The following is a 25,104-nucleotide window of genomic DNA, read 5'->3' as shown; positions in this document are numbered from 1 at the left end:
GTGTATCAAACCTACTACATTTATATTGCAATGCATCTGGGCAGAAAGTTAACACTGAAAAATCATCAATTTTCTTTAGTAAAGGGTGCCCGCAAGGATTAAGAGAAGAAGTGAAGAACCACCTCAACATTCATAATGAATCACTTAATGAATGATACCTGGGAATGCCGACAGATGTGGGTCAGTCAAAGAATGGCACATTCAAATATTTACGCAATAGAGTGTGGGAGAAAGTGATGGGATGGATGCAGAAGCTCTTGTCAGCGGCAGGAAAGGAGATCCTCATTAAATCAGTAGCGCAAGCAATCCCAGTTTACTCTATGTCTTGTTTCAGACTGCCGAGAGGGCTTTGCGAGAATGTCACATCTATCATCCATCAGTTCTGGTGGGGCAGCAAGCGGGGGAAGCGTAAACTAGGTTGGCTGGCTTATGATGTTATGACCAGACCGAAGCATATGGGAGGCATGGGTTTTCGAGATCTCGAGCTTTTCAATCTAGCTTTGTTGGCAAGACAAGCGTGGAAGCTACTGAATGATACAGAATGCTTGAGTGCTAGACTGCTCAAGGCAATATACTATCCCGGGACCTTGCTCCTCCTAGCTGAACTGGGTTCTAACCCGTCTCAGATTTGGAGAGCCATTATAGACGGTAGAGATGTACTGGCGCAAGGAATAATGAGAAGAATTGGGGATGGAGCTACTACCAGAATATGGGATCACAATTGGATACCACGTGCAAGCTTTAAACAGCCGATTACTTCATTGCTTCAAGCACCTCCACAACTGGTGTCAGAATTGATTGAAACGGCCACGACTTCCTGGAGGGAGGAGCTCATTCAATCTGCGTTCATAGCCTTTGATGCTGAATCCATTCTTCAAATACCATTGTGCACTAGATGGGTTGATGATTATTGGGCCTGGAGTGAAGAACCTCGAGGGTATTTCTCTGTTGGCTCGGCATACCGCATGTTGGTGCGTACCAAATATGATAGAGAAGGATGGCTTGAGGGCAGGGAGACACCATCAAGCAGCAAGGGAAACAAGGAGGAGTGGAAGGCAATCTAGAGAACGTGTGTACCATCAAAAATTAGGGTCTTCTTATGGCGTTTGGCTAGACAATCGATTCCCTCAGGGGATGTTCTGCAACACCGTAATATGGCTACAACCGGGGCTTGTAATCTGTGCGGAGTGAATGACTCTTGGCGGCATGCTTTGTTGAATTGCCCAATGTCTCGCTGCACGTGGGCGCTTTCCTCTGAGGCGATTTTGGATCAACTGAGTATTCAGGAACTTGAATGCCCCAAACAATGGCTTTTTGCAATACAGAGTGTGTTATCGGTGGATGATTTTGTTACATTTGCAGTGTCCCTATGGGCCATTTGGGGTGCAAGGAGAAAAGCAATCTATGAAGGCATATTCAAGACCCCTCAAACAACGCATGGTTTTATCACTTCTTACCTGTCCGAAGTTCAAATCTTGATGCCATCGAGGGAAGGTATGGGATGGGGTGAACGTCATCACGCTGGATGGATCGCCCCTCCAGACGGCTTCACTAAATTGAATGTTGATGTTGCGGTCGGTCGAGGAGGGCGATATGGAGCCGTTGTGGCGATCTGCAGAGAACAAGATGGAAGGTTTTTAGGGGCGTCAGCACTTATTTTCAAGCATATCTCTGATCCAACTACACTTGAAGCTATGGCGGTTAGAGAGGGCCTTTATCTTGCTACTGATCTGAATGTTGCACGGGTTTATGCTGCTACAGACTGCAAAGGGGTGGTACAGGAAGTAGAAGGAGGAAGTGTTGCGGTTAATGGCCCAATAATCAGAGAGATCAAGTTACAAATGTCTTCTTTTAATTCTTGTAATTTAGTTCATCAATTTAGGAGCTCAAATTTTGATGCTCACAACTTAGCAAAGCATGCATTGCGTTTGGGAGTTGGCCGTCATGTTTGGTTAGGCCAGCCAGTTGGAATTGCATTCGTCCCTGTAAACATTGTGACGACATAATAAAGCTTTGCGAGGTTGCCTAAAAAGCTTATATCAGGTATGATAGGGACATACGAGAGAGCCGTTTTATGCAAACAGGATTGTAATTACCATACTTGATTGATGCAATCCTTTTCATCTGAAAAAAAGATCAGGTCAACCTGTTTACCCAACAGATACAGATGCACAACTCCCTCTTTATATTAAAAAAGGATGTACTCCGCTGTATTAGTGATCTAAATGATTTTATATTATCTATATATAAGATTGTTTAGATCCCTATTATCTATATATAAAAAAGGATGCAAGCGCACGAATTTATTCAGCGGAAACGTGGCAGGCTCGTGAATGATTTACATTATTTCAAGCGAATCAACCTGTGGTTGAGATGGTTAGGTGGACAGTGGTATCCCCAACCCACCAGGGTTCAAATCTTGGTGCTCGCATTATTCCTGGATTTATTTCAGGATTTCCGGCGATGCGCTTTCAGTAGGAGGAGACGTTCCCGTCGACGACGAGGTGCCTACGGTGGCTTCATAAATCTCAAGATGATATGTCAGCTCAGTCTCTCAGAGGTGCTCATAGGGGTAGGGTGTGCGTGTGTGCGTTCGTAGGGGTGAGTGTATGCGCGTGTATATGAGCGCCTGTGTCTGTACTGATGCTCAAAAAAAAGGCGTCCAAGAGACACCAACGAAGAATGTTGATTCAAACCAAAGGATTATTTATTTTCTTCTGTGGGCAAATGATGATAAACTATGATCATGTAGTTTGGCAGCAGCAAATCATACGTACAGTACATGTACTGTATCCAGGGCTAGCAGGTGTGGTTGCACGTGGACAAGATGGGTGGCGCGGCGGACGGGCCATCGAGCACCCCGCGGGCCATGATCTTGTACGCCGCCTCTGTCATGTGCAGGCCGTCGAACGACACGTACATCGACGGGTCCGGGCACGGCACCGCCGCCGGCCCAACGTCCAAGACGGGGTAGCACGCCTTCAGCACTGTCTCCACGGCGAACCCGTTCAACGCAGGTTTGGTGATGAGGGTGAGCACGTCGTCGTAGGTGTTGACGTAGGTGATGGACACGCCAGCGTGGTCGCGGCGGAGCTCCTCGAGCTTGGCTTTCAGCATGCGGTTGTGGACGAGGACAAGGTCGTTGAGCCGCCGGAGGCAGCCCGTGGCAGGGTCACGGTCGTCGCCGGGGAAGAGTAAGAGGAACCGTGGGGTGCACCCCAGCGGGAAGATGCATGGCACGTACATGGTCTTGGCGCCCAGCTCGATCAAGGCCTCGATGGAGAGAGCGATGGACCTGATGACCTGGGGCACGATGGGCCTGACCCACTCGACTGTTTTGTTTTGGAAGAAGGGGTGGTTGTAGTCGTTGGCGCCGATCTCTCCCACCAGGAACAGCGAGCTCGCCATCACCTCCTTCCACTCTGCGTGAGCATGTCCGAGATGGTGTGGTTAGAAGATAATATGCATGCTCGGTGCATTTGCGTAGCCAGGCGCATGCATATATATGCCATAGAATTTGTTCTACCTTGGTCCGTGGAGGCGAGCGCCGCGAGCACTTTCTTGAACAAGCCGATTTGGACATCGAGGGAGTAGGGGGGGATCGGTGGGGGCTGGTCAACGCTGAGGTTCTTTTTAATGAAGAACTCCTGGCAGTAATTAAGCACGCCTCGTCTGTCGTCGTCATGGAATGGAAGTACTTACCGATGAAATCGACAACGAGGCGGCCGTCGGATCAGCGGCCGGTGGGGTGGCCGAAGAAGGTCTCGTCGTAGGGCAACGCCAGGACGGGGCCCGACGCATTGGCGTAGTGGACGATGAAATTGCCGATGTCGATTAGAGAGTCGTCGAAGCTGAACATACGCTTGTAGGAGCTGCTCCGGTTGGCCGGCGCATGCGACGACGGCGCTGTCGTGGCCACAGACAGCGTAAGGAACGCGGCCACCACGAACTGCAGAGGCAGAGTCGACGCCTCCACCATTGTGGTGGTGGATAGAAAGTAATGGTTTGATCTCGACCTAGCTAGCCTCACCTAGTTTTTCCCTTCAACCCGTACTTGCAGCTAGAGCTATATATGATGTGGTACGCATGCAGCTATCTTATCTTATCTCCGTCATTGTTTGAAAATAAATTCCAACAATAATGTGGTACTGGTAGGAGATAACTTCTAGGAAAACGAAACTCGTGGCAAACGAGGCAACGGAGTAACGAGATTTGACTTCGAGGAATTGATTGATCGACTGTTGCCGCAGTTGACTTGTACACAACTTGCATAGTACACTGGGCGTGTTTGGTTACATTGAGCCAGTTTGAGGGGATGTAGGCCAAAAAACCCCAGATGCACATAATTTGGTTACTTGCATGTCCCTAGTTGCATGTGACAATCATTTTTGACCCGGCGTTTGGTTGCCCGCATTGCATTCATTACAAGAAATATGTCAACTAGTGACCTTTTGTCAGTGAACCTGGAAGAATTGGTCATAGATCTATGACCATTTGAGACCAATTGATCAAAAGCTGTTCGGGGTGCTCCAAACCCTAAACCATTGCGACCATTTTGGTCAGAAAGGTCGTAATTTCCTTACACGAAATGGTCACAAAGCAAACAGGGTTGGTCTGCTGCCTTATTTCTAGTTGTTAACGACCCATATAGATGGTCATAACCTTGTAGATTATGGTGGGTTGTGATGACTAGGCGTCAACTCATCAATTTTGCCTATGTGTCATGTCCATGTGTCAATTTCTGCCCTAGGTTATGAAGCAACATATATTTCTGTTATTCCAAAAATTTCCAAAAAATTCTCAAAAATTGTTTGGATCATATCTTCATCAAATATGTCAAAAACCTTCCTTTCCTAGTTCAAAAATAACTCAACAATATTCATTTTCCTATTCTGTTCAAAGCAACACTTTGTGAAGGAAGTGTTCTTTATATATTCTTGATTTCCCTAAAAATTTGTGAAGACATTCTTCTTAGTATATGATCATCCTCAGCCAAAACTCACGCTCATTGGCCATGTGCATTTTCCATACCGCTAATCAAACACTTGGCTGCTAATTCATGTTTGAGCATAGCTCGGTCTCCTCATGAGAATCTTATGTTATAATTTTCTTCCTAGCACCTACCCGGGGAGTGCCCAACCCACTAGACATGCCTAGGCCGCCCAGAACGCATGGCAACACCACGGTCACGCGGTGACCACGCGGCGGCTTGCGAGCGTATGCGCTCTAGAGTTGGGACCCTCGGCCACCGTCCAAACCTTGATGTTTCGCCATCAAACCATGTATTTCTGATTAAATAGATACTTATTTACCTAGAAATGATTTTTGGAAAAAATAAAGAGCAAACTATGAGGCACCTACAGTTCAAATTTGACCCGCTTCCAGCTGAATCGACGGGAACTTATCTTTTTCACCAAAGGTGGATCAAAACTTTTGACACCCAACCATTTTGTCAATTGTGCATTATATATGGCATAGTAATGTAATAGTAGGAATATCTGGGTTGTAATAGACTATGCACGTGTGAAATGGAAACCTGATTAGTGGGCCCATTTGTGAAAATAATCTAAACAATGCTCACATTTTTGACATGTGGGACCAATATAGGAGATTATGACAAGTGGGACCCATCTGACTTGTGGGACCAGATTGAAAAATATATACTGAAAAACTAAAAAGGCCATGGCCCAAAATATAAAAAAAGGCCAAATTGTTGGGTCAGGCCCATGTAGCTAGACAAAATTCACAGAAAAAATATATAGTAAAAAGGCTGAATTAATGGGCTCGGCCCATCTAAAGCACCGAATTGGACCGGGCTGAATCTTGTGCCACATCAGCTTGCCACGCTGGATGCCTACGTGGCCTGGGGAGGTTGCTAGTGACCAAAACCTTTGACCTTCTGTTTTTGGTCACAAAAAGGTCGCAAATGAAAAACCATGACCTTTCAGTGACCAATAGTGGTGGTCACAAGTTGACATATTTCTTGTAGTGATTAGGTGCACATATGATATGGTGTTTGATTGTAACCTGCATAAGGTGTTGTCACCACTCCTAACTAGTGGTGAGCCTACCACACAGAATCTGAACATGTAGCGCCAACTACTTAAACAAATGATAGTTCATCCTAACTACTATCAAATGACAGTTTCAATTATTAAGAGCCATTGGCTAAATAGGGGATAGTTTATCGGTGTTGCTGCTACCAGATCTTCCTCTTCCTCTTCTTCTGCTTCTGCTGGTGCCTTCTGCTACTGCTGATGCCGCTTCTTCTTCTTCTTCCATCTTCTTCAAATCCTGCACTGACCTCTGTTAAGCCACATCGCCTCTCCCCACTCCAACCTTTTGTTCTTTCTGTTGGAAATATGCCCTAGAGGCAATAATAAAAGGATTATTATTATATTTCCTTGTTCATGATAGTTGTCTTTTATTCATGCTATAATTGTATTATCCGGAAATCGTAATACACGTGTGAATACATAGACCACAACATGTCCCTAGTGAGCCTCTAGTTGACTAGCTCGTTGATCAACAGATAGTCATGGTTTCCTGACTATGGGCATTGGATGTCATTGATAATGGGATCACATCATTAGGAGAATGATGTGATGGACAATACCCAATCCTAAGCATAGCACAAGATCGTGTAGTTCGTTTTGCTAGAGCTTTTCCAATGTCAAGTATCCTTTCCTTAGACCATGAGATCGTGTAACTCCCGGATACCGTAGGAGTGCTTTGGGTGTACCAAATGTCACAACGTAACTGGGTGACTATAAAGGTATACTACGGGTATCTCCTAAAGTGTCTGTTGGGTTGACACGGATCGAGACTGGGATTTGTCACTCCGTATGACGGAGAGGTATCACTGGGCCCACTCAGTAATGCATCATCATAATGAGCTCAAAGTGACCAAGTGTTTGGTCACGAGATCATGCATTACGGTACGAGTAAAGTGACTTGCCGGTAACGAGATTGAACGAGGTATTGGGATACCGACGATCGAATCTCGGGCAAGTAAAATACCGATTGACAAAGGGAATTGTATACGGGGTTGCTTGAATCCTCGACATCGTGGTTCATCCAATGAATCATCGAGGAGCATGTGGGAGCCAACATTGGTATCCAGATCCCACTATTGGTTATTGACCGGAGAGCCGTCTCGGTCATGTCTATGTGTCTCCCGAACCCGTAGGGTCTACACACTTAAGGTTCGGTGACGCTAGGGTTGTATGAATATGAGTATGCAGCAAACCGAAAGTTGTTCGGAGTCTCGAATGAGATCCCGGATGTCACGAGGAGTTCTGGAATGGTCCGGAGGTAAAGAATTATATATGGGAAGTCGAGTTTCGGCCATCAGGAAAGTTTCGGGATTCACCGGTATTGTACCGGGACCACCGAAAGGGTCCCGGGGGTCCACCGGGTGGGGCCACCTATCCCGGAGGGCCCCATGGGCTGAAGTGGGAGGGGAACCAGCCCCTGGTGGGCTGGTGTGCCCCCCTTGGGCCCCCCTCTGCGCCTAGGGTTGGGAACCCTAGGGGAGGGGGCGCCTCCACTTGCCTTGGGGGGCAAGTCTCCCCCTTGGCCGCCGCCCCCCCTAGGAGATCCCATCTCCTAGGGCCGGCGCCCCCCAAGGGTCCCTATATAAAGAGGGGGGGTGGGAGGGCAGCCGCACCCTGACACCTGGCGCCTCCCTCCCCCCATTGCTACACCTCTCCCTCCCGTAGTCGCTTGGCGAAGCCCTGCCGGAGCCCTGCTGCATCCACCACCACGTCGTCGTGCTGTTGGATCTTCATCAACCTCTTCTTCCCTCTTGCTGGATCAAGAAGGAGGAGACATCACGCTGACCGTACGTGTGTTGAATGCGGAGGTGCCGTCCGTTCGGCGCTAGGATCTCCGGTGATTTTGATCACGACGAGAATGACTCCCTCAACCCCGTTCTCTTGAACGCTTCCGCACGCGATCTACAAGGGTATGTAGATGCAGTCCTCTCCCTCGTTGCTAGATGAACTCATAGATTGATCTTGGTGAACGTAGAATTTTTTTTTATTTTATGCAACGTTCCCCAACAGTGGCATCAGAGCCAGGTCTATGCGTAGTTCTCTATTGCACGAGTAGAACACAAATCTGTTGTGGGTGTAGATGTTGTCAACTTACTTGCCACTACTAGTCTTATTTTGCTTCAGTGGTATTGTGGGATGAAGCGGCCCGGACCGACCTTACACGTACGCTTACGTGAGACAGGTTCCACCGACTGACATGCACTAGTTGCATAAGGTGGCTAGCGGGTGTCTGTCTCTCCCACTTTAGTTGGAGTGGATTCGATGAAAAGGGTCCTTATGAAGGGTAAATAGAAGTTGACAAATCATGTTGTGGTTATTTTTAGGTAAGAAAACGTTCTTTCTAGAACCCAATTGCAGCCACGTAAAAGATGCAACAACAATTAGAGGACGTCTAACTTGTTTTTGCAGCAATTGCTATGTGATGTGATATGGCCAAAAGTTGTGATGAATGATGAATGATATATTGTGATGTATGAGATCATGTTCTTGTAATAGGAATCACGACTTGCATGTCGATGAGTATAACAACCGGCAGGAGCCATAGGAGTTGTCTTAATTATTGTATGACCTGTGTGTCGATGATTTAACGCCATGTAATTACTTTACTTTATTGCTAAACCGTTAGCCATAGTAGTAGAAGTAATAGTTGGCGAGCAACTTCATGGAGACACGATGATGGAGATCATGATGATGGAGATCATGGTGTCATGCCGGTGACGAAGATGATCATGGAGCCCCGAAGATGGAGATCGAAGGAGCTATATGATATTGGCCATATCATGTCACTACTATATAATTGCATGTGATGTTTATTATGTTTATGCATCTTGTTTACTTAGAACGACAGTAGTAAATAAGATGATCCCTCTTAATAATTTCAAGAAAGTGTTCCCCCTAACTGTGCGCCGTTGCTAAAGTTCGTCGTTTCGAAGCACCACGTGATGATCGGGTGTGATAGATTCCTACGTTCACATACAATGGGTGTAAGACAGATTTACACATGCAAAACACTTAGGTTAACTTGACGGGCCTAGCATGTACAGACATGGCCTCGGAACACAGAGACCGAAAGGTCGAACATGAGTCGTATGGAAGATATGATCAACATGGAGATGTTCACCGATGATGACTAGTCCGTCTCACGTGATGATCAGACACGGCCTAGTCGACTCGGATCGTGTAACACTTAGATGACTAGAGGGATGTCAAATCTGAGTGGGAGTTCATTAAATAATTTGATTAGATGAACTTAATTATCATGAACTTAGTCTAAAATCTTTGCAAAATATGTCTTGTAGATCAAATGGCTAACGCTCATGTCAAAATGAACTTCAACGCATTCCTAGAGAAAACCAAGCTGAAAGATGATGGCAGCAACTATACGGACTGGGTCCGGAACCTGAGGATCATCCTCATAGCTGCCAAGAAAGCATATGTCCTAGAAGGACCGCTAGGTGAAGCACCCATCCCAGAGAACTAAGATGTTATGAACGCTTGGCAGTCACGTGCTGATGATTACTCCCTCGTTCAGTGCGGCATGCTTTACAGCTTAGAACCGGGGCTCCAAAAGCGTTTTGAGCAACACGGAGCATTTGAGATGTTCGAGGAGCTGAAAATGGTTTTTCAAGCTCACGCCCGGGTCGAGAGATATGAAGTCTCCGACAAGTTCTATAGTTGTAAGATGGAGGAAAATAGTTCTCTCAGTGAGCACATACTCAAAAATGTCTGGGTTGCACAACCGCCTGTCCCAGCTGGACATTAACCTCCCGGACGAGGTGGTCATTGACAGAATCCTTCAGTCGCTCCCACCGATCTACAAGAGCTTTGTGATGAACTACAATATGCAGGGGATGGTGAAAACTATTCCTGAAGTATTTTCAATGCTGAAGTCAGCAGAGGTAGAAATCAAGAAAGAACATCAAGTGTTGATGCTCAATAAAACCACTAAGTTCAAGAAGGGCAAGGGTAAGAAGAACTTCAAGAAGGACGGCAAGGATGTTGCCGCGCTCGGTAAGCCAGTTGCCGGGAAGAAGTCAAAGAATGGACCCAAGCCTAAGACTAAGTGCTTTTATTGCAAAGGGAAGGGTCACTGGAAGCGGAACTGCCCCAAATACTTAGCGGACAAGAAGGCCGGCAACACTGAAGGTATATGTGATATACATGTAATTGATGTGTACCTTACCAGTACTCGTAGTAACTCCTGGGTATTTGATACCGGTGCCGTTGCTCATATTTGTAACTCACTGCAGGAGCTGCGGAATAAGCGGAGACTGGCGAAGGACGAGGTGACGATGCGCGTCGGGAATGGTTCCAAGGTCGATGTGATCGCAGTCGGCACGCTACCTCTACATTTACCTACGAGATTAGTTTTAAACCTCAGTAATTGTTATTTAGTGCCAAGTTTGAGCATGAACATTGTATCTGGATCTCATTTAATACGAGATGGCTACTCATTTAAATACGAGAATAATGGTTGTTCTATTTATATGAGAGATATGTTTTATGGTCATGCCCCGATGGTCAATGGTTTATTCTTAATGAATCTCGAACGTAATGTTACACATATTCATAGTGTGAATACCAAAAGATGTAAAGTTGATAATGATAGTCCCACATACTTGTGGCACTGCCGCCTTGGTCACATTAGTGTCAAGCGCATGAAGAAGCTCCATGTTGATGGACTTTTAGAGTCTCTCGATTATGAATCATTTGACACATGCGAACCATGCCTCATGGGCAAAATGACCAAGACTTCGTTCTCCGGAACAATGGAGCGAGCAACCAACTTATTGGAAATCATACATACTGATGTGTGTGGTCCAATGAGTGTTGAGGCTCGCGGAGGATATCGTTATGTTCTCACTCTCACTGATGACTTAAGTAGATATGGGTATGTCTACTTGATGAAACACAAGTTTGAGACCTTTGAAAATTTCAAGGAATTTCAGAATGAAGTAGAGAATCAACGTGACCGAAAGATAAAATTCTTACGATCAAATCGTGGAGGAGAATATTTAGTCACGAATTTGGTACGCCCTTAAGGAAATGTGGAATCGTTTCACAACTCACGCCGCCTGGAACACCTCAGCGTAACGGTGTGTACGAACGTCGTAATCGCACTCTATTGGATAGGGTGCGATCTATGATGTCTCTTACCGATTTACCGCTATCATTTTGGGGATACGCTCTAGAGACAGCTACATTCACTTTAAATAGGGCACCGTCTAAATCCGTTGAGACGACACCGTATGAATTATGGTTTGGGAAGAAACCTAAGTTGTCGTTTCTAAAAGTTTGGGGATGCGATGCTTATGTCAAGAAACTTCAACCTGAAAAGCTCAAACCCAAGTCGGAAAAATGCGTCTTCATAGGATACCCCAAGGAAACCATTGGGTATACCTTCTATCTTAGATCGATCTTTGTTTCCAAGAACGGACCCTTTCTGGAAAAAGAGTTTCTCTTGAAAGGAGTAAGTGGGAGGAAAGTAGAACTCGATGAAGTACTACCTCTTGAACCGGAAAGTAGTGCAGCTCAGGAAAATGTTCCTCTGGTGCCTACACCGACTGGAGAGGAAATTAATGATGATGATCAAGGCACTTCGGATCAAGTTGCTACTGAACTTCGTAGGTCCACGAGGACACGTTCCACACCAGAGTGGTATGGCAACCCTGTCCTGGAAATCATGTTGTTAGACAACGGTGAACCTTCGAACTATGAAGAAGCGATGGCGGGCCCAGATTCCAACAAATGGCTTGAAGCCATGCAATCCGAGATAGAATCCATGTATGAAAACAAAGTATGGACTTTGATAGACTTGCCCGATGATCGAGTGATAGAAAATAAATGGATCTTTAAGAAGAAGACGGACGCAGATGGTAATGTTACCATCTATAAAGCTCGACTTGTTGCTAAGGGTTATCGACAAGTTCAAGGGGTTGACTACGATGACACTTTCTCTCCCATAGCAAAGCTGAAGTCCGTCCGAATCATGTTAGCAATTGCCGCATACTATGATTATGAGATATGGCAGATGGACGTCAAAACGGCATTCCTTAACGTCTATCTTAAGGAAGAACTGTATATGATGCAGCTGGAAGGTTTTGTCGATCCTAAGAATGCTAACAAGGTGTGCAAGCTCTAGCAATCCATTTATGGGCTGGTGCAAGCATCTCGGAGTTGGAACATTCGCTTTGATGAGATGATCAAATCGTTTGGGTTTATGCAGAGTTATGGAGAAGCCTGCGTTTACAAGAAAGTTAGTGGGAGCTCTATAGCATTTCTCATATTATATGTAGATGACATACTTTTGATGGGAAATGATATAGAACTTTTGGACAGCATTAAGGCCTACTTGAATAAGTGTTTTTCAATGAAGGACCTTGGAGAAGCTGCTTACATATTAGACATAAAGATCTATAGGGATAGATCGAGACGCCTCATAGGTCTTTCACAAAGCACATACCTTGATAAGATATTGAAGAAGTTCAATATGGATCAGTCCAAGAAAGGGTTCTTGCCTGTGTTGCAAGGTGTGAGATTGAGCTCAGCTCAATGCCCGACCACGGCAAAAGATAAAGAAGAGATGAGTGTCATCCCCTATGCCTCAGCCATAGGATCTATTATGTATGCCATGCTGTGTACCAGACCAGATGTAAACCTTGCCGTAAGTTTGGTAGGAAGGTACCAAAGTAATCCCGGCGAGGAACACTGGACAGTGGTCAAGAATATCCTGAAGTACCTAAAAAGGACAAAGGACATGTTTCTCATTTATGGAGGTGACGAAGAGCTCGTCGTAAAGGGTTACGTCGACACTAGCTTCGACACAGATCTGGATGACTCGCACAAACTGAATACGTGTATATGTTGAATCGTGGAGCAGTAAGCTGGTGCAGTTGCAAGCAGAGCATCGTGGCGGGATCTACATGTGAAGCGGAGTACATGGCAGCCTCGGAGGCAGCACATGAAGCAATATGGATGAAGGAGTTCATCACCGACCTAGGAGTCATACCCAATGCGTCGGGGCCGATCACTCTCTTCTGTGACAACACTGGAGCTACTGCACTTGCCAAGGAGCCCAGGTTTCACAAGAAGACCAGGCACATCAAGCGTCGTTTCAACTCCATCCGTGAAAATGTTCAAGATGGAGACATAGATATTTGCAAAGTACATACGGATCTGAATGTCGCAGATCCGTTGACTAAACCTCTTCCGCGAGCAAAACATGATCAACACCAGAACTCTATGGGTGTTCGATTCATCACATTGTAACTAGATTATTGACTCTAGTGAAAGTGGGAGACTGTTGGAAATATGCCCTAGAGGCAATAATAAAAGGATTATTATTATATTTCCTTGTTCATGATAATTGTCTTTTATTCATGCGATAATTGTATTATCCGGAAATCGTAATACACATGTGAATACATAGACCACAACATGTCCCTAGTGAGCCTCTAGTTGACTAGCTCGTTGATCAACAGATAGTCATGGTTTCCTGACTATGGACATTGGATGTCATTGATAACGGGATCACATCATTAGGAGAATGATGTGATGGACAAGACCCAATTCTAAGCATAGCACAAGATCGTGTAGTTCGTTTTGCTAGAGTTTTTCCAATGTCAAGTATCCTTTCCTTAGACCATGAGATCGTGTAACTCCCGGATACCGTAGGAGTGCTTTGGGTGTACCAAACGTCACAACGTAACTGGGTGACTATAAAGGTATACTACGGGTATCTCTGAAAGTATCTGTTGGGTTGACACGGATCGAGACTGGGATTTGTCACTCCGTATGACGGAGAGGTATCACTGGGACCACTCGGTAATGCATCATCATAATGAGCTCATAGTGACCAAGTGTTTGGTCACGTGATCATGCATTACGGTACGAGTAAAGTGACTTGCCGGTAACGAGATTGTACGAGGTATTGGGATACCGATGATCGAATCTCGGGCAAGTAAAATACCGACTGACAAAGGGAATTGTATACGGGGTTGCTTGAATCCTCGACATCGTGGTTCATCCGATGAGATCATCGAGGAGCATGTGGGAGCCAACATGGGTATCCAGATCCCGCTGTTGGTTATTGACCGGAGAGCCGTCTCGGTCATGTCTACGTGTCTCCCGAACCCGTAGGGTCTACACACTTAAGGTTCGGTGATGCTAGGGTTGTATGAATATGAGTATGCAGCAAACCAAAAGTTGTTCGGAGTCCTGGATGAGATCCCGGACGTCACGAGGAGTTCCGGAATGGTCCGGAGGTAAAGAATTATATATGGGAAGTCGAGTTTCGGCCATCGGGAAAGTTTCGGGATTCACCGGTATTGTACCGGGGCCATCGGAAGGGTCTCGGGGGTCCATCGGGTGGGGCCACCTATCCCGGAGGGCCCCATGGGATGAAGTGGGAGGGGAACCAGCCCCTGGTGGGCTGGTGCGCCCCCCCTGGGCCCCCCTCTGCGCCTAGGGTTGGGAACCCTAGGGGAGGGGGCGCCTCCACTTGCCTTGGGGGGCAAGTCTCCCCCTTGGCCGCCGCCCCCCCTAGGAGATCCCATCTCCTAGGGCCGGCGCCCCCCAAGGGTCCCTATATAAAGAGGGGGGGTGGGAGGGCAGCCGCACCCTGACACCTGGCGCCTCCCTCCCCCCATTGCTACACCTCTCCCTCCCGTAGTCGCTTGGCGAAGCCCTGCCGGAGCCCTGCTGCATCCACCACCACGCCGTCGTGCTGCTGGATCTTCATCAACCTCTCCTTCCCCCTTGATGGATCAAGAAGGAGGAGACGTCACGCTGACCGTACGTGTGTTGAACGCGGAGGTGTCATCCGTTCGGCGCTAGGATCTCTTGTGATTTGGATCACGACGAGAACAACTCCCTCAACCCCGTTCTCTTGAACGCTTCCGCACGCGATCTATAAGGGTATGTAGATGCACTCCTCTCTCTCGTTTGTAGATGAACTCATAGATTGATCTTGGTGAATGTAGAAAAAAATTATTTTATGCAACGTTCCCCAACACTTTCAAACATCATTGTCAAATGCCTCCACACCATGGCAACAACATTGTCAGGCTCAACCTCTTCCTCCTCAAGCACGTGTTCATCAAAGCCCCATTGGAGGATCCAGTTATGCAGAATGCAACAAGTAAGAACTAGCTTAACCTGCGTGGAGTATGGGTGGAATGGCTTTTGATCCAGGATCTTAAACCTATTCTTTAGAGCTCCAAATGCCCTCTCGACAGTTACTCTAAGGCTGGAGTGTCTGAGATTAAACAACTCCTGTGCAGTCCTAGGATAGTTCCTACCAGAGAACTCGTTGAGATGGTACCTGATTTTTCTGTAGGGTGGAAGAATACCCAGCCGACATGCATAGCCAGCATCTCCAAGGTAGAACTTGTCGTTGGGGATGTTGATCCCATCAGGTCGACTCATGTTGTCCGTGAGAATGTTAGCATCATGCGCTGACCCCTCCCAACTAGCTAGCGCATATGTGAACTTCAGATCAAAGTCAACAGCAACAAGCACATTCTGACTTGTGTAGTGCTTCCTCCCCATGTATGCTGCAGACTGTGACCTAGGAACTCTGACAGTGACATGAGTACCATCTATTGCCCCAATGCAAACCTGAAAATGGCATCACAAGCCTGTGTTAGTGCTCAACTTGAACAATACAAGCATATCAAGCCATGAATAGTGCGTATTGTCAATGCTCACCTTGAAGTATGGATACCATCTTGGGGTTCCATGAATCTTGGGTGGAGTCTGACCAGATAGTCTCCTGATCATCTCTCCTCTAAGCTCCCCAATAGCAAAAAGCACTTGCTTGAAGTACCTAGAGATGGTCTCCATTGATCTTCTAAACATGTTGTAAATGACCCTGAACCTCTGGTTATGACCAACAACATGGAGGAACATGGCCACTTGCTCTTCGACACTGGTGTTGATGCTATCTTGTAGCAGCCCCCTGCTCCTGAAGGTCTCGACAAGCCTGGCAAATGGTGCACTTTTCATTCGAAGCATCCACAGAGCCTCGACGGCATTGCAGTTGTAGATGTAGTTCAGATTTTGGATCCTCTCCTGTTCCCGGGGAAACAATAGACCATAGCGGATCAAAGTTCTCCCAGCACGACGAACAGCTCTCTGGTGTATGAACATGATCCATGCCTAAATCACACTAATTAGTGTTGCTGCCGGGATTATCAGCCTCATCCGTGCGTCCATAACCTAGTCGACATCGATGGTTCGTTCAGTGGAAAATCGATCCTACACCTAACCTAATGGCCTAAGTACTGAGCTAACAAAAGGGGAAGGGGTGCTGCTTACCGGCATCGGAGACGAGGACGACTTAGGGGGAGCCATGGCACACACAAGGTCGACCAAACGATGGCCAACAACAAGGGGAGCACCAGATCTGCGGCAAACGCCGCCGCCGCTACCCCCTCTAGCGCAAATCTGAAATCGCAGCCGCCGCCGGTGGTGAGGCAGTAGGGAAGAAAGGGGGCAATGGCTATGGGTGAGCGAGTGAAAGGGGGTGACGCTAGATTTGGCGCCGGGACGGCGCGCCAGATTTCCATCTCCCGCCATACCCCCTCGCCCTCGCCTTGCACCGGCCCGTGGACCTCACGCCACACTCAGCCTGGCTCGCGAGAAACTGCCGATCCGAGCGTTTCCAGCGAGCCAGGCTGTGGGCTGCTTTGAGAAGTGTGCGATGCAGGCCCAACAGTGAAACCAGGCAACCAAACAGGCCTCTCCCTTCCCGCGCGGGCCTGGTTGGGCTCGATGCGTGCAACCAAACACGCCCTAGGCGTACACGCAGGGCCAATATCGGTTCAATGACAACATATGCATTGTCGGCAACCGCACTAGGGCACTCTCGATGCATCATATCTTGGCCAGTGCTACAAATTAACCGGCTAATAACAAACAAATGTAAGCCGCCTCGCCATCCGTCAGATTACCCAAAGCGTGGCCATTAGATTGGGTCAACGCAGAAATCACAGGTGTCACCTCACCGTCAATCCCACCTCGCCTCCTCTGCAGTGAACACATCGATGGTGCTCGCCATCAATCGCACCTCACCGTGGCTTTGCGCCAGCGGCCTCGCAGCATCGGAGCCACCGACGGAGCTCCAACGCAGCAGCACCGGAGCTGATGGAAAACAAACTTCAACGTAACACCGGCGACCCCCGGGGAAGCTCCATTGCAGCACCGTGGCACAAAAAAAAGCTCCGACGCAGCACCGTCGGTGTCCCGATGGAGCTCCTTTGTAGCCCCGGCCGCGCTCCATTGCAGCCAGGCGTGCTCCATTGCAATCACTGGCGCACGACATTCCTGCGAAGTTCTATTGCAGCCATGGCGGAGCTCCCTTGCAGCCCCCGACGCGCTCCATTGCAACGCAGCCGATGACGGCGGATCGGCGATGCAGCATGCGGTGGCCATGGCGGGAGCTGCAACACAACAGTGGTGCCTCTCCTTTGCCGATGAACGAGAAAAGGGGAAAAGGAAGGAAACGTTGAGCGGAGAAGATAAGGTGGAGGGAGACAGATAAGGTGGGAGCGGTGGGCGGGCCCCACAGCGACACGTGGTGAGCGGATAGAGAGGTTTACAAGAGAGAGTTTTCATCTGTTTGCAATTAATCAATTTCCTCATATCTTATAAGCCACTCCTCTCTAATTCCTCAAAAAAGTTGCTCCTTTGTAAACAATAGTGATCTAAAACATCTTATATTTGTTTATAGAGGAAGTATATTATATACATTAAATATATGTTTTGATGCAACCTTTTTGTGGAGTGTATCTTAGTGTTGTATTATCTATAATTGTTCTGTTTTCTGTTTTTTTTGCGGCAAACTAAAGAGCTTTATTCGTATGAAATGGCTTCGGCAATGTCAGCCATCAGACTCATGAACAGAAAACTTTTGGGGGCGGGGGGGGGGGGGGGGTGAGGGGATTCCATTACCTCCAGAGTGTCAAGCTTGCTTTGCACAAAGGTGGGTCGGGACATTAGCATATGTCCTTATGTGATGAACAACAAAAGTACATAAACTAGAAGCTAACTCTTTAATATCTAAGGAGTATGGCGCTAGAATAGAGTGCAAATCACGACACGAGTTCCAGAGGTTCACCACCTCTAAGCTATCGGTCTCCATCTCCACATGCGCAAAATCCCGAAGCTTGGCAAACACGGCACATTCACGGAGAGCAAAAACCACCGCAGCCAAAGGATTTGTAATGTCATGGCATGGCCTGCACCAAGCACCCAAGAAGAAGGCTGAAGAAGATATCGCGACTCTTCCTATCCCTCCATATGTGCCTCCTTGGATATAACTACATCAGTATTGAGTTTAATCTGCTCGGCACCTATAAGTTTGCATACTCACGGGCAAGCTCCAGCACACGAGAGTGCTTCTTTGATCATCTTCATTGCCCGAACCTGTTCCATACTCGCCTTGTCATTGGTAGTATTGTTCTTCGATGTCCAGATAGCCCACATAACTATGACAATTTTAGCTCGCTCCAGGTCATCAAACATGTGACCACGGAGAATTTGAAAGAAGTACATGCAACCATTCACTTGCTTTCCTCCAGGTCTTCCGGAGATGTGCGTTTAGTCGGAGGAGCCATTCCCTTCGACTACGAAGGCGTCTGTGACGACTTCATCAATCTCAAGATGATGTGATGACTTAGTCTCTCAGATGTGCTTATAGGAGTAGGGTGTGTGTGCATGCGCTCATAGGAGCGAGTGTATGTGCGTATGGATGAGCTTCTGCTTCTATACGGTGTTCAAAGAAAGCTATTGGGCCACACGCAAATATTGTAACAATATAGTTCTTTTTATACTATATAGTACTCCCTCCGTTCGGAATTACTTGTCATAAAAATGTATGTATCTAGATGTATTTTAGTTCTAGATACATCCATTTCTAAGACAAGTAATTCCGAACGGAGGGAGTACTTGATTTGTTCAGAAATAGAATTATTCAGCACACCATGTGATGTTCGCAGCAAAATGTAAACCCAAAAAATCCCAAGCGAATGAGACGACCTTGTAGCACACGATGTATTGTATAGTGCGCAGCTAACTGTGGTTGCATTTGGACATGATTGACGGCGTGGCGAAGGGGCCGTCGAGCATCCCGCGCGCCATGATCTTGTAAACCGCCTCCGTCATGTGCAGGCCGTCCCACGACACGTACTTGGCCGGGTCCGGGCACGGCACCACCCCCGGGTCCGAGCAGTGGAGGGTGAGGTTGGCGTTGTACGGCCCGCCGCCGCCGCAGCACGCGTGCAGCACCGTCCCCGCGGCGAACCCGTTCACCGCCGGCCTGGTGATGAGGCTGAGCACCTCGTTGTAGTAGTCCACGTAGGTGATGGACACGCCGGGGTGGGCGCGGCCGAGCTCACGGAGCTTGCCCTTGAGCATGCGGTTGTGGTCCGCGGTGAGGCCGTTGAGCCACCGGAGGCATCCGGCCGAGTCGTAGTCGCCGGGCTCGCCGCCGCGGTAGAAGTAGAAGTACCGCGGGACGCAGCCCAGCGGGAAGATGCCCGGCACGTAGATGTTCTTGGCGCCCAGCTTGATGAGGGCCTCCACGGAGAGCGCGATGGACCGGATCACCCGGGGCACCAGCGGCCGGACGAACCCGAGCGTCCTGTTCTGGAAGAAGGGGTGGTTGTAGTCGTTGGCGCCGATCTCGCCGACCAGGAACAGCGAGCTCGCCATGATCTCCCGCCGCTGGACGTCGGTGGAGGCGATCGCGGCCAGCACTTTCTTGAACCACCCGATCTGGATGCCCAGGGAGTAGGGGGTGATCTGGTCCACGTTGAGGTGCTTCTTCCTAAGGCCTTGTTCGGTTACACCCCTTCACAAGAGGATTGGAGGGGATTTGAAGAGATTTTGACTTGTAAGGGATTAAATCCATTTCAATCCCTGCCAAACCCCCTCCAAATCCCTCCCAACCGAACACAGCCTAAAGAGGAGCTGGTTGAGTGCCGTGCCGCTGGCCACTGCGAAGTTGGCGCCGTAGCGGAAGTCGCCCTTCGTCGCCGGCGACTTCGCCTGCAGGTATGCCGGCCAGTACGGGAACCCCAGCCTGTCCACTGCATGCACGTACGGCCGTACGCACTCACATCAGTCATGTGCATGTTAGAGTACAAGGAGTACAACTGCTACAACGAAGTGCGGATTAATTAAGCATGCATGCATGTGAAGGAGTACCGATGAAGTCGACGATGAGGTGGCCGTCGGACCAGCGGCCGGTGGGGCGGCCGAAGAAGGTCTCGCCGTAGGGCGACCGCGACACGGAGCCCGGCGCCTTGCAGTAGTGTATGAAGTTGCCGGTGTCGATCAGCGAGTCGCCAAAGCTGAACAGACGCCGGCAGGAGCTGCTGCTGCTCATGTTTACCTTCGCCGGCGCGGACGCCGACGCCGTGACAGCCAAAAACGCAAGAAGCACGGCCACCACGAGCCGCAAAGGCGTAGTCTTCGTCACAGCCCCCGCCATGGTGGGAATGAGATCCACCGACGGGAAGAAACTCGAGACTCACTGCTCACTCCTGCCGCAGAAATCACATATTTGATCTGATGCCCAAATCAAATCACAAACTGATCTGGTCACGAAAAAATTTCACTCTGCTGACCCTTACGAGTGGCGCCCGACAGCTAGGCGCCGCATCCTACTGTGCAGTGCCCTTCCCTTAGGCGCCGCACCTCCTGCCAGCGTGGCAGCTCAGGGCCAGGCGCGGCCCCACACGCAGCTGTGCAGCGCCTAAGGCTAGGGCGCCACACTGTAACGTGCAGCGCCTAGCCTTTAGGCACTGCACAGTGACTTAAGCGCGTCCGCCCCAGCCCGACCTGGCAGTTCTTCCCCTCTCCGCTCTCTGGACAGAGAGCAGCGGCGGTGCCCCCATCTAATCCCCCCCCCATATCCCTCTCAGATCTGAAGATTTGATCCGTGGATTCGATTTCCAATCCATCCTATTAGGTAATCTCTTCCGTTCTCTTTCTTTTGCTCCTTAAATTTGTTGCCATTTTAGAGATTTGTCCAAGATTTGATGGAACCCTTGATTTGTTTGATTTGCTCGATTTAGGATGTGTAGTCATATTGGTAGTACCGTAGTGTTATTTATTAGTTCACAATATATGATTCTTGTTAGTGGAACCCTAGATTGTTTAGTTTTTTTAGATATATATGAGATGCCTATTTTTATAGATAACTATGAGATGTTGATTTTTGTAGACATATATGAGAAGTTTGTTTAGATATATATTAGATGTTGAGTTTATTTCAAATATTAGATGTTGAGTTTATTTCAAATATTAGATGTTTAGTTTATTTGAACACATATGACATATTCATTGTGTGAGAAGGAGATGTTGAGATTCTTGTAGTTGAACACATGTTATATGTTTAGTGTATACCGATATTTGAGATGAAGATGAACTCTTATATGTTTATTGTTTGAAATTGTAAGGATGGTTTGGCTTCTGGACGATGTCTACGACGTGCAACACCGGGCCTACATGATGCGCGAGAAGGATAAGGTAATAATGAGTAATCTAAATATTTTGCAAATTTGCCTTTAGTTGAAATTTACATGCCCTAAGATTTGTCATTACTTGTTTTTTGCAGAAGCTTGAACCTCTGAAGATTCGGTATCACGGGGTCTCTGGTCCTGCCATGCCTTACGATGAGCGGTACACACCGTACATCAAGCAGGCAGGACTACTCCCGTGGATTCTGTTGGTCAGCCGGTCCACGCCGAATCTGAACGCTCCACTGGTGTCCGCTCTTGTTGATCGGTGGAGGCCGGAGACCCACAGTTTCCATCTTCGGACTGGGGAGATGACCGTGACGCTCGAGGATGTCTCGTTGATCACCGGTCTTGCTATCGACGGGAGGCCTCTCTGTATGAGCACCGATTCTGATGGGTGGCGCGAGCAGATGATTGCTCTTATCGGTATGGCTCCTACCGAGGCTGAGGATGATGTAGAGGAGGGAGAAGAGAAGAAGAAGAGGGAAAGGAAAGCAGCCGGAGCTGCTTTCACGTGGATTCAAAATAACTTTGCGACGTGCCCTCCGGATGCCACTGATGATGTGATCCAGACACATGCTCGTGTGTATATGTGGTACGTTGTGTCGAGGACTTTGTTTCCTGACTCCACTGGCAAGAACGCTCCATGGATGTGGCTGAAGGCGTTGACCGTCTTCGATAGCAAATGGAGCTGGGGTTCAGCGACTCTTGCCTACTTGTACCGACAGGTAGTTGGTCTGTTTTGTGATCAACTCATTTCTTCATTAGCAATGCAAGCTTGCTGTCAAGTTAACATTGTTTTTCTTTCATATGTAGCTGGACGATGCGTGTTGCAGGATCACACCTAGTGCAGGCATTGGTGGTAATCTGCTTCTACTTTCTGTATGGAGCTGGGAGCGTCTGCCTGTTGGACGCCCGAAGAGCGTCAGGTTTGATCCTTGGTATGCAGATGAACATGACGAATTACGGCGCCCCACGTGGGCTTACAAGTGGGATATCGTTTCCGAGATGACGAACGATGTCAATCTCATGTACCAAAAGTACATTGCCGAGTTGGACACGATTACGCCTGAGCAGGTAAGGAGGTCATTACTTCAGTCCTTTCTCATGCTTGCTTGAAAAATAGTCATCAAATTTGCATTGTTGCCCTGTTTCATAGGTGGAATGGCAGCCATATGGCGCAGGTGAGAGCTTGGGGTACACCGCGGAGTTCCGCCTCAACCCGATGTGCTTGCGGGATAAGGATCTCTAGCTTATGTGGTGCCCACTGATATGCAACTGGGCGGTTGAGTTTCATTTGCCGCATCGCGTGTATCGTCAGTTTGGTCTTTTCCAGCCTCACCCGCCGGATTGGGTGGACACGGACAAAGCACTTCATAGGTAAGAGAGCATGTCTGCGTATTGTCTAATCATCGGGACTCCTTTTGATTGTGCTAATGTTTGGTTTTATACCACGCAGGTTGGACAGGAGAAGGCAGCGGAAGATAAAGGACTGGGACAAGCATCATTCTGCGTATGTTACCCGCTTCCAGCTTTGTGTGGAGCAAGCTCGTAGCACTGCACGCGCCCCGCTTCGTGAGCACAACCCACTTGCTTTTGATAACTACGTACGATGGTTTATTGGAACTACTCGAGTTGAGATATGCCCGCCGGCATATAATGAGGATATTCTTGAAGAACCCGTAAACTTTGAGGATCTAGCAAAGGGGAAGTACAACAGAGATGTCAGGCAAGGGCAAGGAGTCCCTGCTGTTCCGGTGATTAACTATGTGGTAAAGTGTTCCCCTCTTTACTTTCCCGTTGACCGTATTACACATGTTTGAATGGCTAACGCATTCATTCTTTCTCATCCGCAGCGCACCGAGATCAAGAAAGCAGCTGATGAGAGCCAGTCTATTCTGGAGAAGACACCGGTTGGAACTGGCAATGATGATGGTTCACTACGAGCATTCCTCAAGGTACATATCGCATTCACTATGAGAGCCAGTCTATGTTGCGAAGTTTGATATCTTACACACTTGTTCATGTTACAGCGTCAGGCCAAGAAGTTAAGGCGGTTATCGAACCTTCTCGGTTGCCGTGATCCTGAATATGATGAACCATCTGCCTCTAGGTCTGGTACACCATCAGACCCCGCATCTCACCATCAGGGGGACGATGTGAGTTCCTCATATGCTTATATGGATGATGAGGGTGGGATCACCCAAGAGGTATGACTAATCCTTTAGATGTGATTCTCACTTGATTACGACACCGACCTTCACCATATTGTTTGATTGTGTGATAGGACCATGAGCTTGATGATGACATGACTTTGGCGGACGCTCAAGCTCGGTCTGCATATGTGTTCAAGCCTAGGCAGCCCAGACGCCAGTACACGCCCAACGACTATGACAACAGAGGCAACCCAAAGGTGGTCGTAGGGACCTCGCGGGTGGCTAGCTTGGATGATGAGGCGGAGGCGGAGGCGGAGGAGGAAGTGCACGAAGAGGAGGCTCGTCCTTCCAGGACGAAGAAGATTGCCTGCCAGCGTGGCACTAGGAACACGCGCGGAAGGCATTAGTGCTTGTTCATGTTACTTGTAGCCGTTTCATTAGGTTGATGAACTTGTGAGCTTATGTTATATGTTGGTGAACTCTTACTAGTGTGGTATTTGTGTTTGCGAACTTGAAGTAATGTTGAATTGTCTTAAATAATATGATGTTCAAGTTATTAGTTCTCTTTGTTTAGTATGTGCAGTTTACAGTACTTTTAGTGATGTTCAAGTTATGTGAGTGCTGCCGCAGGAGGCCAAAATGGCATCTGTTTCTGCAGTTTAGCTTATAGCAGCACTACAGCGCCCAACAGTTAGGTGCTACACTGTACTGTGTGGCGCCCAACAGTTAGGCGCTGCACTGTACTATGTGGCGCCCAACTGTCAGGCGCTGCCCCCTGCCCTTAGGCTTGCATCACTGACCATCCATAATACTTACAATAACTGTAGCATCATAGCAATTTGAACAGACACAAATTTTATGCCGACGAATTCATAAGTTAAGACAATTCAAACATTACTATGAAATGGTTCACGACACATTCATTACAGATGACAAATGGCAACTTGCCCTAGAAGATAGTTCACCAACATCTCACATGCCCTCACAAGTTCACGACACATTCATTAGAAGATAGTTGACGACGAGTGCACCGAAGCGAAGTCCCTACTGAGTAGAGCGAGGCCATTTCCCCTTCTTGTCACGTGCCGAGTCCTCCTTTTGCGCCTCGCGAGCCTTTGCAAGCTTTCTTGCCCTCTCCTCCTCACGAGCAAATTTCGCTTGGCGTGCCCTCTCCTCCTCTCGTTTCTTCCGCTCCATCCTCTCCTTCTGACGACACTCTTCCTCCAAGCCTCTTCGAAACGATTCTTCGAACCGCCGTTGCCGCCTAAGACAATATTGGTATTTGTCCTTTTTGACATCTTCTGGCACTTCTAGATCTATCCACGTGAAGTACTTGCATAGAGGAGGCGATGACTGCATAAAAATTTG

General features: G+C 48.0%; 1 protein-coding gene and 1 pseudogene across 1 annotated transcript; both read right to left on the bottom strand.

The window, feature by feature from the left end:
- Positions 1-2,685: 2,685 nt before the first annotated feature.
- On the bottom strand, positions 2,686-3,979 carry LOC123040894 (sinapine esterase-like; annotated as a pseudogene).
- A 15,148-nt stretch (positions 3,980-19,127) lies between these two features.
- LOC123040893 (sinapine esterase-like) lies at positions 19,128-20,575 on the bottom strand. The gene is made up of 3 exons (XM_044463619.1): positions 20,265-20,575; positions 20,017-20,146; positions 19,128-19,884 (listed from the first exon to the last, which is right to left on the bottom strand). The coding sequence occupies exons 1-3, from the start codon at positions 20,548-20,550 to the stop codon at positions 19,128-19,130; spliced, it is 1,173 nt and encodes a 390-aa protein (XP_044319554.1). The 5' UTR covers positions 20,551-20,575.
- Positions 20,576-25,104: the final 4,529 nt, after the last annotated feature.

Source organism: Triticum aestivum, chromosome 2B, assembly GCF_018294505.1.
Source record: "Triticum aestivum cultivar Chinese Spring chromosome 2B, IWGSC CS RefSeq v2.1, whole genome shotgun sequence".
NCBI classification, from domain to species: domain Eukaryota; kingdom Viridiplantae; phylum Streptophyta; class Magnoliopsida; order Poales; family Poaceae; genus Triticum; species Triticum aestivum.
The sequence above is the reverse complement of the archived record's forward strand: the minus strand, read 5'-3'. Positions and strand labels throughout refer to the sequence as shown.